We start from the raw sequence: 16219 nt of genomic DNA on the forward strand, positions 1-16219 counted from the left end.
TGTGGTTCGATTCATCAGCATAATTTGCATCAAACGCTTTCCAGGGGCAGCAGTAGCGCTCAACACTCTGGAGAGAATTGGTGCGTACACAGGATGCATTCATCCTTTTAAAAAAAAAAAAAAGGCTTGACAGAACTGAATGGAACAGAGCAGTGGTCTTGAGACTTGTTTTTAAAAGATGACATTTTTCAGAAAACACTTTTGTCTTAGAAGCGTGAACTTCATGGTGTGAGATGTACATCGAGCAATTAAAAAAATAGCACAAAGAGCAAAAGCAATACCTTATTTCATATGTATTTATTTCTTGAAAACATATGAGGGAATCAGGGTTTTAATTAAGAGAGATCAACATTAGTTGTTTCTGGTGCTCTGAATTAAAAGCATGACAATTTTTGTGGTTCAGGACTACAAGCCTCACAACCAAGGAGTAATGCAGTACCCACCAGGCATGGGCACTGAACTTATGAACATGAGCCAACCTTTCAGGATGGGTTACCCGCCTCAGATGAACGTGTATACCCAGAACCAACCTCTACCACCAGGTCAGCACATACCGCAGCATACATAAACCTCTTAACCTTATTTCAAAACTTTTATGTTACTTTTAAGAAATGTGTGAAGTTCAACAAGCAGTTTTCTTCCCAGATTTTTCTTTTTTTCTCTCTCTAAGGAGGCCCCGGTTTAGAGCCCCCTTTCCGTCCTAGGGCTCCCATGGGCAAAATGATTCCAGCACGTCCGAGCACATACACAATGATGTCTAATATGCAGGGTGGAATGATGGGTATGGAGAAGCCATATCAAATGGGCTATAAACCCCAACCCAGCATGCCTCCGGGCCAGATTCGTCAGCAGCTACAGGTTAGACTGGTGAGTCTGGTTTTACTGATCCAAGACTCCAGACCAAGTATCACACACAGTTTGTTTGTTTTTTTTTGTTTTGTTTTTTTTTTTTTTACATCTAATTTGTCATTTTAGGACAGATGTCCTGTAGTTACTTGTGCTTTCTAAAGCCCAAGTATGCTTCGGTTTTTTATGCGAACACTTAGCATCTGTGTACAGTCGAACTCTCAGCCTTTTCAAAGTATACTTCATTTGACTGTGTGCATACACAGGCAGTTGGCACATGCGCGCTGCGACTGCTATGAGATACTGGACTGTTTCTCTTCATTAATTTAGACCTATAAAGATGTCTTTATATTCCTGCAGACTTGAGTATACCAATGCATGTATCTCCTGACCTCCTCACACACATGTTCTTGACATACACATCCACTGTTGTTGTCTCCTGTTGTTTAGTGTCAATTACATCTTCTAGTGGTTCTTTGTGACAGCAATGGCTCAACTGTGAGTGTTGCCACCTTGTGGACCCACTAATTAGTGCAAATAATTCCAGGAGCATACTGCGCGTTCAGAGTATGTGAAGTTAGAAAAATTGGGCTGCACGCGTTCAGTGCTCTAACACTTTCATGATGAAAGTTGCGTCACACGTCCCGTACACAGATGCATAGCATTTGCTTCTAACCAAAGTATACTTTGGGCTTAAGCCAAGCTTGTATTGAAACTCAATAGGGGGCCTATCTATTGAGCAGAATATCATAGAGCCTTGGGGTTTGGCTCTTTTAACTCCCAATAAACATCCTTGAATACACACAGCAACTGCCTAGAAAAACCTAGCAACCATCCAGAACATCCTATATCAGTTGCCTAGCAATGCGCTATCAGCTACCTAACGGTGCTCAAGCATCCACCCAGAACACCATGTCAGCTGACTAGCGATGCCATGATAACCACCCAGAACAACCCATCAACTGCATAACAACAACTTTGCAATCACCCAGAAAACGTAATAATTGCATAGCAGTACTTTAGCAACCAGCCAAAACACTTTACTACCACCCTAGCAACATCTTAACAACCACCCACAAAACCCTAAGGGCTTGGTCGCATTTACTTTTTCAAAATACAGTCTTCTCAATGGGAATCTGCGCTATCAGGAATTTCATGGAATGGACTTACGATGGCGAAGAAATTTTCCCTACGCAAATTTCAAGTTTGGTGAGCTTTGACATGCAAATTCTCAGTGTTGACCCAATAGGAAGTTGCTTGGTTTGGCAGTGACCTCACTGTGGGCAGTGTTTTGTACAATCTACACTGAATATTCTCAATGGATGAGGAAATAATTTAAGTGAGTTTCTTCATAACTTCACTCACCCAGAGTTCAATGATGCAGCATATTGTAAAAAGTAAATTTGTTTCTTAAGTAGTTTTTGTGGGTTTAACACTTGCTTAACATCCGCCTATGCCTTCTTCATCTGTGGAATTTCGCCATGCAGAGGTAATATTTACCACCGAGCAATGTGCTAATAACCACTCAGAACACACTGACAACCACTTAGAGCATCGTGGCAGCAAGTTTTGCATGGGCAAGCACAGCTCAACATTTTCTTGTATGTATTTAGTTGGTATGTATATATGACGATGCTCTGGCACTAGGTGATTGCTGTAATTAGTTTTAAATTCAAAAGGGTTGGATGATCATTTTCCAGAAATTAGACACATTATTGTTTGTTTATTTGGTATTTTCAGAATCATAATCATTTGCTTGGACAGCAGATAAGACAGGTGGCACCTAATCAACAATATCAATCAATGCAGCTGACACAGGCAAGTATTGGTTCATTTACTGCATTACCCCTTATTTGCAAAATTGACTGTCCCTAAAATGATCTACATTCACTCAAAACAGGAGTAAACTAGTGACTCTGCTATGGTAACATCATATTTCTTACTTCTGAACATTTCCCAGGGCTACACCACTTATGGCTCACTTTTGGGGATGCAGCCACACCCCTCGCAGACTGCTGGAATAGTTCCTACCTCATACGGTAACCAGGGCTTCCAGGGAGCGCATCCTGGTACAAATCCAGGGATGGTGGACCCTATTAGGCAAATGCAGCAGAGACCTAGTGGCTACGTCCATCAGCAGGCTCCTGGAGCATATGCACACACAATGCAGAACACACAGAGGTGAATCACATGCACTGATACACACAGGATGTTTTCAGACTAGAGCTTTTGATGCAGACCTGTTTCTGTTTGATGTCAGAGTTCTGTTCATTTGGTTGGTGTGAAAACCGTTTTCCGCTTTAAAATGGGGGTATGGTTTATTTATGTGCACTAAAAGCCTTCATCAGCCAACTAACAAAGGACAATGCATCTATGTAAACTTCTGCAGTTAACCCAGGATGGACTTTAAAGTCATTAGTCATTAATCTTAAAGTCCATTAAAAAAAATATATTTTTAACACTTACTTAATTTACAAATTTAAAACCATGGCTTGCACTGCACATAAATAACTAATATTGGAGTTATATTCATGTTGTTTAGCCAGAAGGGAACTGGCCCCAACAGTGAGCCTGGTTTCTCCCAAGGTTATTTTTCTCCATTAACCAACATCTTATGGAGTTTTGTGTTCCTTGCCACAGTCACCTTCAGCTTGCTCACAGGGGTTCGAAATACAATTATTATTTGTTTAATTTCTATAAACATTTTACAGTCATATTTAATTAAACTACAATGATCACTGTAAGACATTATAGATATTACGGTTTTATTTATTTTTTTATGCATGATTTCCTGTAAAGCTGCTTTGAAACAATGTGTGTTGTGAAAAGCGCTATACAAATAAAAAGGAACTGACTTGGCTAAAAGTATGTGCACCCATCCAAAAGTTATCACAACACCCTTTTTTCCAGACAAATCTTGGAAAACAAAGCAGATATACAGTATATAGCGGAATATGCTAAGTGCCTCAAACGAAACTCTGAATATTTTTTAAAGATCTGATGCCATTACCCTGGCAAACATTGGTACATCCATTGATTATTGCATCCTCAAAAGCACTCGTGTCAATCGAGTTCATTCATTAAAAAAACCTGTGACCTTCCAAAAGTTGTGTCCAGCAATATCCAGCCAATCTGATTAGAGCTCACCAGATTGAGAAAGTACATCTGCAGGTACTTTTGCAGTTTTGTGAGCTGTTTTTATTTCACTTTATGCATCAGATGGCCATTGAATGCAAACAAACTGCGATTCAGGCAAACCAAATGAGAAAACAGCCTTAATCACAATTGATGTCTATTACAAGAAGTGTGAATTAAATCAGACAAATGCATCAACATATAAAGTTTAACCATCTGTCTCAGGTTTCCCCATCAGCAAATGCAGCAGGCACCAATGATGCATAGCTTGGCTCAAGGTCACATGGGGGCGCAGGGCATGCATCCCAGCATGAGACCCAATCAGATGATGGATCAGCAGCAGCAGCAGCAGCAGCCGCAACAGCAGCCCCAGCAGCAACAACAGCAGATGATCAGACAGCATCCGGCTCTTCGAGTACGTACTCGCATACAACAACACTATCATTCAGAGAAATCTTACCTTTCATGCTGACTTATTATAGATGCAGTTGTATTGAAACTGAGTCAGTAACCATCGCCTACATAAATTAGATGGGAAGAGACCTTAATGATGAGCCAGTGCATTAAATGGATGTGTCCAGAATAGAATACTAGTGTACTGCATACTAAATTATTGATCGGCACGTTATTTTTTCAGTATATTTTTAAGGCATCGAGATATTAAAGTTAGCCGACATTTCCAATTCACTCAGTTTGCCTCTGTTTAACAGTCTGGCATAATAGTGTTGGGAGACACTAAGAGGGTGATATAACATTTACTGAAGCCGGTCACGGGTAGGAAAGGCACAGATATCACACACACAGGACGAGCTGATGTGGCGCAGCAGATGGCAGTCCAAAGTTACAAAGGTTTTTGTACTACTTCAAGAATGAACAAAGTGACGTTCATGAGTTTGCAGGTTAGTGTATGAAATTGGTTTAACTGCTTAAACTGAATTATTAGAAATGGCGACGTTTATTATGCAATTTCTCTGTATGTGTATCCTTGAAGAGGTTTTTCATTCAAGCTGTCAAACAACATAATGACATACTTGTAACATAAAATACATTGTGTAGGCTATATGAAAGATAGCTATAAACAATATATCATTCAGTGATGGCTGAAGTAAATAATCTTTGTCCTTTGATAATGATTTTAGAACGCACCATGTCGTCCGCCAGACGCATCCAATGTGCGACACCCCCCCCCCCCCCCCCCAATTTGATTTACCTGTTGCTCACACTTTATCAGAATCAGTATGAGCATTATTGCCAAATGTGCTCACGTACACAAGGAATTTTTTTTTGGTGATAGGAGAAACAAGCAAGCAAGTGCACACAGAACATTACAGTGAGACAGAATATAAAACAAGGTAAGAGTATAAATAGACATACAAAAAAAAAAAATAGGACATATAACATAGAATGGCGTTTGTACATGTGCAAGTGGTAATATATGTGCAAGGTAGGGGTATGTACAATTATTGAATTAAATATGAGTGAATTTACATATGAACATGACATATTTATCTATTATTGCACTATGGGAGTCCTGAAGGCAGTTCATTGTTCATGTGGTAAATGGCCTGAGGGTAAAAACTGTTCTTGTGCCTCGTTGTCCTGGCACTGAGTGCTCTGTAGCGCCGGCCAGAGGGCAACAGTTCAAAAAGGGAGTGGGCAGGGTGTGTGTGGTCCAGAGTGATTCTACCTGCACGGTTCCTCACTCTGGAGATGTACAGGTCTTTGAGGGTGGGCAGGGGGGCACCAATAGTCCTCTTAGCAGTCCTGACTGTCCTTTTGTAGTTTCCTTCTGTCTGATATGGTGTAAGTGCAGGGGGATTTCTCCTTAAGTCCACTATCATCTCCACTGATTTGAGTGTGTTCAACTCAAGGTTGTTGTGACCACACCAGACAGCCAGCTGTTCAACCTCCCGTCTGTATGCAGACTCGTCACCGTCGCGGATGAGGCTTACTAGCTACTGCCTATCTGTCAGAAAGCTGTTGATCCACTGACAGATTTTGGTTGGCATGGAGAGCTGGGTCAGTTTGGTTGAGAGAAGATCAGGCTTGATGGTATTGAAGGCTGAACTGAAGTCCACAAATGGGATCCTTGCATAAATCCCAGGTCTGTCAAGGTGTTGCAGGATATAATGCAGTCCCATTTTGATAGCATCATCCACAGAGCTGTTTACTCGGTAAGCAAACTGAAGGGGGTCTAGCAGGTGTCTGGTGATGTCCTTCAGATAGGCCAAAACCAGTCTCTCAAATGACTTCATGACCACAGACATGAGAGCGACAGGTCTGTAGTCATTAAGTCCTGTGATTTGGGGTTTTATGGGACCGGAATGATGGTGGAGCAGTTGAAGCAGCAGGGAACTTCACACTGCTCCAGTGATCTATTGAAGATCTGTGTGAAGATGGGGGCCAGTTGGTCAGCGCAGACTTTCAGACAGGCAAGACACTGTCTGGGCCTGAAGCTTTCCTAGTCTTTTGTTTACGAAAGACACTGCACACATCCTCCTAACAGACCATAAGTGCAGGTTGAGTAGCAGGAGGGGGGAGGATGTTGGTGTGTGTGTAGAGAAGATCAGAGTGAGGGAGGGATGTGAGACTGGGCTTTTCAAACATGCAGTAAAACACATTCAGTTCATCAGCCATTTGTTGATTCTCTACAGAGTAAGGGGGAGGTGTCTTATACTTGGTAATGCTTTTCAGGCCTTTCCACACAGATGCAGGATCGTTGGCTGAAAACTGGTTTAGTCTTTATCAAAATGTATCAAAGTTGTGTTGAGTAATATGTTTGAAAAAACAAAGACTATCGTGCAACGAGCAGCCCAATTTATATCTGAAAGAAATCCGGATATATATCGATAAGCATTGGGAAAATCTTCAGATCATCAATCCCAAGCCTACTTACTGCCTACTTTATTTAAATAATATGTAAAATAGTATTCAGTATGCTACGTTCTTGTCACATGACCTCACTGTTGGACCTTTGGCAGTCAACTGTGTTTAAAATCACATTTGATGTTGCTGCAGTTTCACTAGTAACACTGGAAAAGTTGGGTTAAGTCAGTGCATTACATTGCAGTGTAAAATATCTCATGCAGTGTGCTCTGTTTGTATACTGATTATTTTGGCAGATGTGGTAGGTAACATGCATACTCTAATGCATACTATTTCCAAAAATAGCAGGTAGCATGTCATTCTGAAGGATTTATTCTGCTGGCCCAGTCGGGATAGACCTAGATTGGCAGAATGCAATAGTACTCAATTTAGCTTACATCACATGTAAGACATAAAAACGCACATTCCTTCAGCTGGCCATAGACCCTGTCATCCTGGGCCAGCATACTATCCTTAAGCCCCGTTCACACCACCAGCAACTTTGTTGCTTGGTGTTGCTAGACTCGCTGGTGGGCATTCCTACTGCTGTCGTGATTATACTGCCAGTAAAACTTAAATATCATTCGAATTTGACAAGGAATCAGTTCTATTGCTTCTAATAATAAAATAAAATTTTGCCATGGAGAGTGTTTTTTTTTTTTGTATTTTGTTTTTTTATCCCCTTTCCTCCCCAATTTTGGAATGCCCAATTCCCACTACTTAATAGGTCCTCGTGGTGGAGCGGTTACTCACCTCAATCCAGGTGGCAGAGGACAAGTCTTAGTTGCCTCCGCTTCTGAGACCATCAATCCGCGCATCTAATAATGTGGCTTGCTGTGCATGACACCACAGAGACTCACAGCATGTGGAGACTCATACTACTCTCCGCGATCCACGCACAACTTACCACACGCCTCATTGAGATCGAGAACCACTTAATCGCGACCACAAGGAGGTTACCACATGTGACTCTACCCTCCCTAGCAACCGGGCCAATTTGTTTGCTTAGGAGACCTGGCTGGAGTCACTCAGCACACCTTGGATTCGAACTTGCGACTCTAGGGGTGGTAGTCAACGTCAATATTTGCTGAGCTACCCAGGCCCCGCTGGGAGAGTGTTTTTATATAACCTGCAGCAGTGCTTAATGCATCATATGAACAAGATTAACAATCTATCAATGTATGAATAAAACTCACTCGGAATGCTGACATGGTTTTCCACACATAATTTTTATTAGGCTATATTCCTGTATGTGGTTACAGACAATTGATATAGAACAGTGAAATCACTCACAGAAACGTTTAACTTCTCCATCTTGCCTTCACTCGACTCCAGTATCTCGCACACTCACTGCCTGGAGACAGATGGTGTGAGCTCCACTGTCTTCATTGGTAGTCGCTCTACCAACTTTGTCTTGCTACTTGCCACAGCGACCTCTGTTGCCAACAGTCACTGCAGCTCGTATCGCTGGAAGTCACTCTGCTCTCATTGAAAATGAATGGGATTGTGTGGCTTTGACGTGCGATGTCGCCGGTGGTGAGAACGGGGCTTTATTGTTGAGCTCTGACCCATGTGTATTAACTACTCACTTTAGCAGTTTCATTGATTAAATTTGGTTTTCCTATGTGAATGCTGTAATGACCTGTCATTTTGTTGTGTTTGTATTTTTGCCTTTACAGCAGCAAGTTCAACAGCAGCAGCAGCAGGTTCAGCAACAGCTTCAACAGCAGCAGGTTCAACAGCAGCAGGTTCAACAGCAGCAGGTTCAACAACAGCAGGTTCAGCAGCAGCAGGTCCAGCCACAACAGGTGCAGCAGCAACAGGTGGCAAATACCCAGCCACCCGCCCAAGCCCTGGGCATGCAGCCTCTGCCCCCACAGCAGCCCATGGTAAAACCCCAAACAAGTCATCATGTTCTTCATAATCTGTTTTCTGTGGTGTCTTTCTATGTTGTACCCTATAAAAGCGTCCCTAATGCATTCTTAATGAAATATCAAGGGGTAAATAACTGTAAAGCACTCATGGCATATTGTTTTAATAATCTATAACAAATGGTCTTTTTATCTCAGTTCCCAAGGCAAGGCATGCAGCAAACCCAGCAGCAGCAGCAGACCGCAGCACTGGTCAGACAGCTCCAGCAGCAGCTCTCAAGTATGCTGTAATCTTTACTACTCTGCCATGCTCTGCATAGATTCTCAGCCATGGTACAATTACCTTTATTTGGCAGAGCCTGTGGTTGTATTCGATAATAAATATATATATTTTTTTCTCTCCAGATACGCAACCTGGACAGAACACCAACTCGTATTACTGAGTGTGTGTGTGTGTGTGTGTGTGTGTGTGTGTGTGAGTGAATGAATGCATTTCACAGCTGGCAAAGATTAAGTCTGTCTCCACAGCAGCAGATTCTCTATGTTCTATGGACCTTTCTGAGAGAAGTGGAACCCTACGCCTAAAATATGCCCACATGGCTGTATCTGAAGTAGAATTAAACATTGTTATTCAGACATGTATTTCTAAAATCTATAGAGGGTTTGCTCCAACACATTGACTGAGGTGTACAATGGAAGAGTTTATGTAAAAAGAAGTACAGGAAAATATAAGAATAATGCAACTTTTTTTTTTTAATTATTATTATTTCACTTTGTACAATTTTTCGGTTTCGTGTTTTTCTCATTAAAGAATCATGTCAGTTTTTATGCCTTGTCTTACATTTTGCGTACTTGCAGAAACACAAAAAGTGGAACATTAATGTTTGCTCAAGCTTCTCTGGTCTCTGTCTCCATCCAGTGTTTATAAATAGTTTGCAGGGGTGAATCTCACAAAACCTTGAAAGAAAAGACCCCTGCCCCCCTTCCTATATTTTGCTTAAAATCACCACCTTCCAATCAATTTGCTTCTGAAGACAGATTTAACCACTAGAGTCTTATGGATTACTTTTATTCTGCCTTTATTTTATTTTCGAACCTTCTAAGTTCTGGCCACCATTCACTTTCACTGTATTTACCTACAGAGCTGATATTCTTGTAAAAATCTTTGTTTCTGTTCTGCAGAAGAAAGTAAGTCATACACATCTGTGATGGCATGAGGATGAGTATATGATGAGAGAATTTTCATTTTTGGGTGAACTATCACTTTAATGATCTTTTTGGACATTTTTCCATTTTCCATTTTTCTGCTGTCTAGTGTGAGTGCACATATATCGTCTGAGGTAGGGGTAACCCTGCAGCTAAGAGAAATGCCGGCCAGTATATCACATGAAGTTCAAGAATGTCTTTACCTGGGGCCTGGGTAGCTCAGCGAGTACTGACACTGACACTGACTACCACCCCTGGAGTCACGAGTTCGAATCCAGGGTTTGCTGAGTGACTCCAGCCAGGTCTCCTAAGCAACCAAATTGGCCCAGTTGCTAGGGAGGGTAGAGTCATATGGGGTAACCTCCTTGTGATTGCTATAATGTGTGGTTCTCGCTCTTGGTGGGGTGCGTGGTGAGTTGTGCGTGGATGCCGAGGAGACTTAGAGTGCATTGGGAACTGGGCATTCCAAATTGGGGAGAAAAAAAAAGAATGTCTTTACCTACGAGATGATGGATGACTGTCCACCACTGGGAGTAATTCTGCGGATGACCAATGACAGTTTAGTAGTTCACTAGAGCATCCAACCACACATAGATGGTTTGTTCTGGATCTCCGGGGACTGAAATACCCCACTGAAGGCGGCTTTCCTGGCGAGACACTGACAGATTGGGTAGACCGATTGGGTAGATCGTCTTCAAGCCATTGAAGAACTAAATGCTGAAACTTTACAGGCTGGATGACCTTTGGGTTTGATCAAAACCACTGAAGCAATTTGCCATGGAATTCCGATAGGCGGAATGTAATTGTTTTCCTTCATCCACTCCACCTGTCATTGGAAACATTTGAAGAATTACTGTTGGTGTCATAACTGATGCCACGTTTAAGAACTTTGGATTACTAATTGTAGAACGATATATTGGCCAGGCTGATTAATCTGCTGATATTTGGCCATTTTGAATTTAAAGGCATTGGCTGATAACTGTGCACGCAATCTGATTAAAAGATTGGTCATTTTGGTTAGTGTCAGTTCCAAAACCTACTGGATCAAAAAATCAATGGATAGTGCACATTTTCAGTTTACAAGTATATTTGTGACCTTTCAGTAAATATTGTGTAAAATGAGTGTTGGTATAAAATTAGCAATTTGATGCACACATTATTTGCTATCATTAAATTTTGTATCTCCTTAGATATCAGTTATGGCATTGACCATTAAACAAAAAGCCATCGGTTGACCACTTCTACATGGGTCAATGATGTGGCACTCTTTTTTTCTTTTTTTTTTTTTTTGTCTGGATCTATTAAGTTATTCTAAAATGCAGTTCACATAAGACAATTACTTGTGTACACCTCTACTCTGATGGAAATATTTATAGTTTCTGAGTTCACAGTCATTGTGATATATTTCTGGGGGTTAAATAAAAAAAAATGTCTTAAGTGGTGCAACTGTCAGTAAAAATTTAAATAAAAAATGAATAAAAGCTTTTAAATTAAAAGCTGAAATGTTGGACAATTGTGTTTTTATTTATGTATTTATTTTTTGCATAAGTAGTTTGGAATAATCTATTATTATTTATTTAAAAAAAAAATAATTACATTTTTAATTAAGTTAAAATATTAATAGTTGAAATATTTTTGGCCACCAAATCAAAGTCAGGTGGTGTAACCAACATGCAGGTAGACATTCTGCTGACTTTTTATTTTAATCAGATATTTTGAAAACGTTATATATATATACACACACACACACACGCATACACGCATATTTGAAGTCATTAAAACTCTTTTTTTTTTTTTTACCACTCCACTTATTTAACATTAGCAACTATAGTTTTGGCAAGTCATTTAGGACATCTACTTTGTGCATGACCCGAGTATTTTTTCCAAAAATTGTTTACAGATAGATTGTTTCACTTTTAATTGACTATATCACAATTCCAGTGGGTCAGAAGTTTACAGTGCATCCGGAAAGTATTCACAGTGCTTCACTTTTTCCACATTTTGTTATATTACAGCCTTATTCCAAAATGGATTAAATTAATTATTTTCCTCAAAATTCTACAAACAATACCCCATAATGACAACATGAAAGAAGTTTGTTTGAAATCTTTGCAAATTTATTAAAAATAAAAAACGAAAAAAATCACATGTACATAAGCATTCACAGCCTTTGCCATGACACTCAAAATTGAGCTCAGGTGTATCCTGTTTCCACTGATCATCCATGAGATGTTTCTACAACTTGATTGGAGTCCACCTGTGATAAATTCAGTTGATTGGACATGATTTGGAAAGGCACACACCTGTCTATATAAGGTCTCACAGTTAACAGTGCATGTCAGAGCACAAACCAAGCCATGAAGTCCAAGGAATTGTCTGTAGACATCTGAGACAGGATTGTATTGAGGCACAGATCTGGGGAAGGGTACAGAAACATTTCTGCAGCATTGAAGGTCCCAATGAGCACAGTGGTCTCCATCATCTGTAAATGGAAGAAGTTTGGAACCACCAGGACTCTTCCTAGAGCTGGCTGCCTGGCCAAACTGAGCGATCGGGGGAGAAGGGCCTTAGTCAGGGAGGTGACCAAGAACCCGATGGTCACTCTGACAGAGCTCCAGCACCTTCCAGAAGAACAACCATCTCTGCAGCACTCCACCAATCAGGCCTGTATGGTAGAGTGGCCAGACGGAAGCCACTCCTCAGTAAAAGGCACATGACAGCCCACCTGGAGTTTGCCAAAGGCACCTGAAGGACTCTCAGACCATGAGAAACAAAGATTGAACTCTTTGGCCTGAATGGCAATCGTCATGTCTGGAGGAAACCAGGCATCGCTCATCACCTGGCCAATAACATCCCTACAGTGAAGCATGGTGGTGGCAGCAGCATCATGCTGTGGAGATGTTTTTCAGCGGCAGGAACTGGGAGACTAGTCAGGATCGAGGGAAAGATGAATGCAGCAATGTACAGAGACATCCTTGATGAAAACCTGCTCCAGAGCGCTCTGGACCTCAGACTGGGGCGAAGGTTCATCTTCCAACAGGACAACGACCCTAAGCACACAGCCAAGATAACAAAGGAGTGGCTACGGGACAACTCTGTGAATGTCCTTGAGTGGCCCAGCCAGAGCCCAGACTTGAACCCGATTGAACATCTCTGGAGAGATCTGAAAATGGCTGTGCACCGACGCTCCCCATCCAACCTGATGGAGCTTGAGAGGTCCTGCAAAGAAAAATGGGAGAAACTGCCCAAAAATAGGTGTGCAAAGCTTGTAGCATCATACTCAAAAAGACTTGAGGCTGTAATTGGCGACAAAGGTGCTTCAACAAAGTACTGAGCAAAGGCTGTGAATACTTATGTACAAGTGATTTTTTTTTTTTTTTTTTTTTTTTTTTTAATTTGCAAAGATTTCAAACAAACTTCTTTCACATTGTCATTATGGGGTATTGTTTGTAGAATTGAGGAAAATAATGACATTTTGGAATAAGGCTGTAACATAAAATATGGAAAAAGTGAAGCGCTGTGAATACTTTCCAGATGCACTGTACATACACTAAGTTAACTGTGCCTGTAAGCAGCTTGGAAAATTCCAGAATGATGTCAAGCCTTTAGACAATTGGCCAATTAGCTTCAGATAGGAGGTGTACCTGTGGCTGTATTTTAAGGCCTACTTTCAAACTCTGTGCATCTTTGCTTGACATCGTGGGAAAATCAAAAGAAATCAGCCAAGACCTCAGAAAAGAAATTGTGGACCTCCACAAGTCTGGTTCATCCTTGGGAGCAAGTTCCAAACGCCTGAAGGTACCACGTTCATCTGTACAAACAATAGTATGCAAGTATAAACACCATGGGACCATGCAGCCATCATACCGCTCAGGAAGGAGACGCATTCTGTCTCCTAGACATGAATGTAGTTTGGTGCGAAAAGTACAAATCAATCCCAGAACAACAGCAAAGGACCCTGTGAAGATGCTGGAGCAAAAAGGCAGACAAGTATCTATATCCACAGTAAAACGAGTCCTATAAAGACATAACCTGAAAGCATGCTCAGCAAGGAAGAAGCCACTGCTCCAAAACCACCATAGAAAAGCCAGACTACAGTTTGCAAGTGCACATGGGGACAAAGATCTTACTTTTTGGAGAAATGTCTTCTGGTCTGATGAAACAAATTTAATTGTTTGGCCATAATGACCATCGTTATGTTTGGAGGAAAAAGGGTGAGGCTTGCAAGCTGAAGTACACCATTCCAACCGTGAAGCATGGGGGTGGTGGCATCATGTTGTGGGGGTGCTTTACTGCAGGAGGGACTGGTGCACTTCACAAAATAGATCGTATTTATTAGAATTATGTGGATGTATTAATGCAGCATCTCAAGACATCAGCCAGGAAGTTAAAGCTCGGTCGCAAATGGGTCTTCCAAATACACAATGACCCCAAGCAAACCTCCAAAGTTGTGGCAAAATGGCTTAAGGACAACAAAGTCAAGGTATTGGAGTGGCCATATCAAAGCTCAGACCTCAATCCGATAGGAAATTTGTGGGCAGAACTGAAAAAGCGTGTGCGAAGAAGGAGGCCTACAAACCTGACTCAGTTACACCAGTTCTGTCTGGAGGAATGGACCAAAATCCCAGCAACATATTGTGAGAAGCTTGTGGAAGGCTACCCAAAATATTTGACCCAATTTAAACAATTTAGAGGCAAAGCTACCAAATACTAACAAAGTGTATGTAAACTTCTGACCCACTGGGAATGTGATGAAAGAAATAAAAGCTGAAATAAATCATTCTCTCTACTATTATCCTGACATTTCACATTCTTAAAATAAAGTAGTGATCCTAACTGACCTAAGACAGGGAATGTTTTCTATGATTAAATGTCAGGAATTGTGAAAAACAGAGTTTAAATGTATTTGGCTAAGGTGTATGAAAACTTCTGACTTAAACTGTATATACAGTATATATTACCTTGAAAAAATATGTTTGAAAACTATAAAATTAATAATTATTAAGTTGCGTACACTCGTGTGTATTTAAGGTGCAAGGAAAGTTTTTTAATACATTTTACTTAATGGTTACGCCACTTGACATTTAAGTAATGATGTCTTTTTTATTATTATTATTATTATTATTATTATTATTTAAGAAATGCAAAAATGATGAGACCAATATGGACACAGAGATTACACTTCTACACATTCACACAACTTGGCACATGTGTTTTAAACTAGATTTTTAAAAGATTTCTAATATTTTGCATTTCGGACAGCCTTATTTGTCAGTGACCCAGATCTCATTCTGGAATCCACTAATATAAGGAAGCATTGGCTTTTACTCAGTAACAGGGCAGACAATAAATACCCTGTGGCTGTTTTCAGTGGATACTTTGATCTGTCTTCGCATTGAGTCTGTGCTGACAGTGACTTGAGTTGGAGTAAGAAAGCTTTCATCTGGAGAGGAGTACCAACCTTCATAAGTTCCCTTTGCTATAGAGAACCATCCAGAAGTGTTGAACTGCCTATCTATGTCTTTTCTCTGTTGTCCGAATGTAGTCTGTGTATAATACACCACATCTTTGGAATGCATTTTGGAAACTCACCGATACCTCAGTGCAGAAGCTCAGAGGGTCTTTACCAGCATTGCCAGCAGCCTGTTGGATTTTGAGACCATGTTCATCTGTACCTGCAAAGCTCATACAACCAACAACATAACGAGCATAAGTTATACTTTTTATGCAGAAATTTGCAAAACATACCTGTAGCAAACCTAGAATGATACCCCTGTAAGAGCTTGTATCTGTGCAGGCAGTCAGCAATTACTGCAGTATAAACATGGCCAATATGAGGAGATGCATTGACATAGAAGATGGGAGTTGTGATGTAAAATGTCTTCGATCTCTGTGAATGATCCATGGACAAGCACCGCAAAACCGGACAATGCTTGATACACTTCGAGGGCACTGAGGGGTGGACGTGTTGAAGTCTTCCGTGGAAAGCATAATTTGATAACCTCAGTATTATAGTTCTGTTGCTAGTGAGAATACAGCACAGAAACTTCATCTTGTGACAGCTGCGCTGAGACTTGTGTGGAATAACCAGGGTCATTGCTTTAACTTTCAAAGGAAAGGTCCAACAAAAATGTACTATTTTGAGATAAATTTGTCAGACTTCAAAAACTGCTCATGATAGGTTTTGTATAATATTTAAACATACTTTATGTTATGAATCGTAAAATGTTAAGTCCTGATCTTGAATTAATGAGTCACACAATTGAAATATTATTGAACTTTTCCATTAAGAGGTG

General features: G+C 40.7%; 2 protein-coding genes across 9 annotated transcripts in view; one reads left to right on the top strand and one right to left on the bottom strand.

Annotated features, from left to right (window-relative positions):
• med12 (mediator complex subunit 12) overlaps window positions 1-9543 on the top strand; it is a 43144-nt gene extending 33601 nt beyond the window's left edge. For 3 of the 8 annotated variants that reach the window (XM_051650166.1, XM_051650167.1, XM_051650172.1), the window contains 8 exons: window positions 404-542; window positions 671-867; window positions 2587-2664; window positions 2807-3027; window positions 4207-4396; window positions 8526-8735; window positions 8916-8997; window positions 9123-9543. In XM_051650166.1, the coding sequence (XP_051506126.1) occupies window positions 404-542; window positions 671-867; window positions 2587-2664; window positions 2807-3027; window positions 4207-4396; window positions 8526-8735; window positions 8916-8997; window positions 9123-9160 (1155 nt within the window). In that variant the 3' untranslated portion in view covers window positions 9161-9543. Of the gene's footprint in view, window positions 1-403; window positions 543-670; window positions 868-2586; window positions 2665-2806; window positions 3028-4206; window positions 4397-4691; window positions 4881-8525; window positions 8736-8915; window positions 8998-9122 lie in introns of those variants that run through there. The other 5 variants (XM_051650169.1, XM_051650170.1, XM_051650171.1 and 2 more) reach the window with 4 other exon arrangements.
• A 153-nt stretch (window positions 9544-9696) lies between these two features.
• On the bottom strand, window positions 9697-15828 carry mars2 (methionyl-tRNA synthetase 2, mitochondrial). Its single transcript, XM_051650055.1, is given in 6 exon segments — window positions 9697-10142; window positions 10301-10597; window positions 10599-10722; window positions 10724-10749; window positions 15414-15598; window positions 15672-15828. Coding segments are annotated over 6 exon segments (903 nt in total). The 3' UTR covers window positions 9697-10028.
• Window positions 15829-16219: the final 391 nt, after the last annotated feature.

Source organism: Myxocyprinus asiaticus, chromosome 22, assembly GCF_019703515.2.
Source record: "Myxocyprinus asiaticus isolate MX2 ecotype Aquarium Trade chromosome 22, UBuf_Myxa_2, whole genome shotgun sequence".
NCBI classification, from domain to species: Eukaryota; Metazoa; Chordata; class Actinopteri; order Cypriniformes; family Catostomidae; genus Myxocyprinus; species Myxocyprinus asiaticus.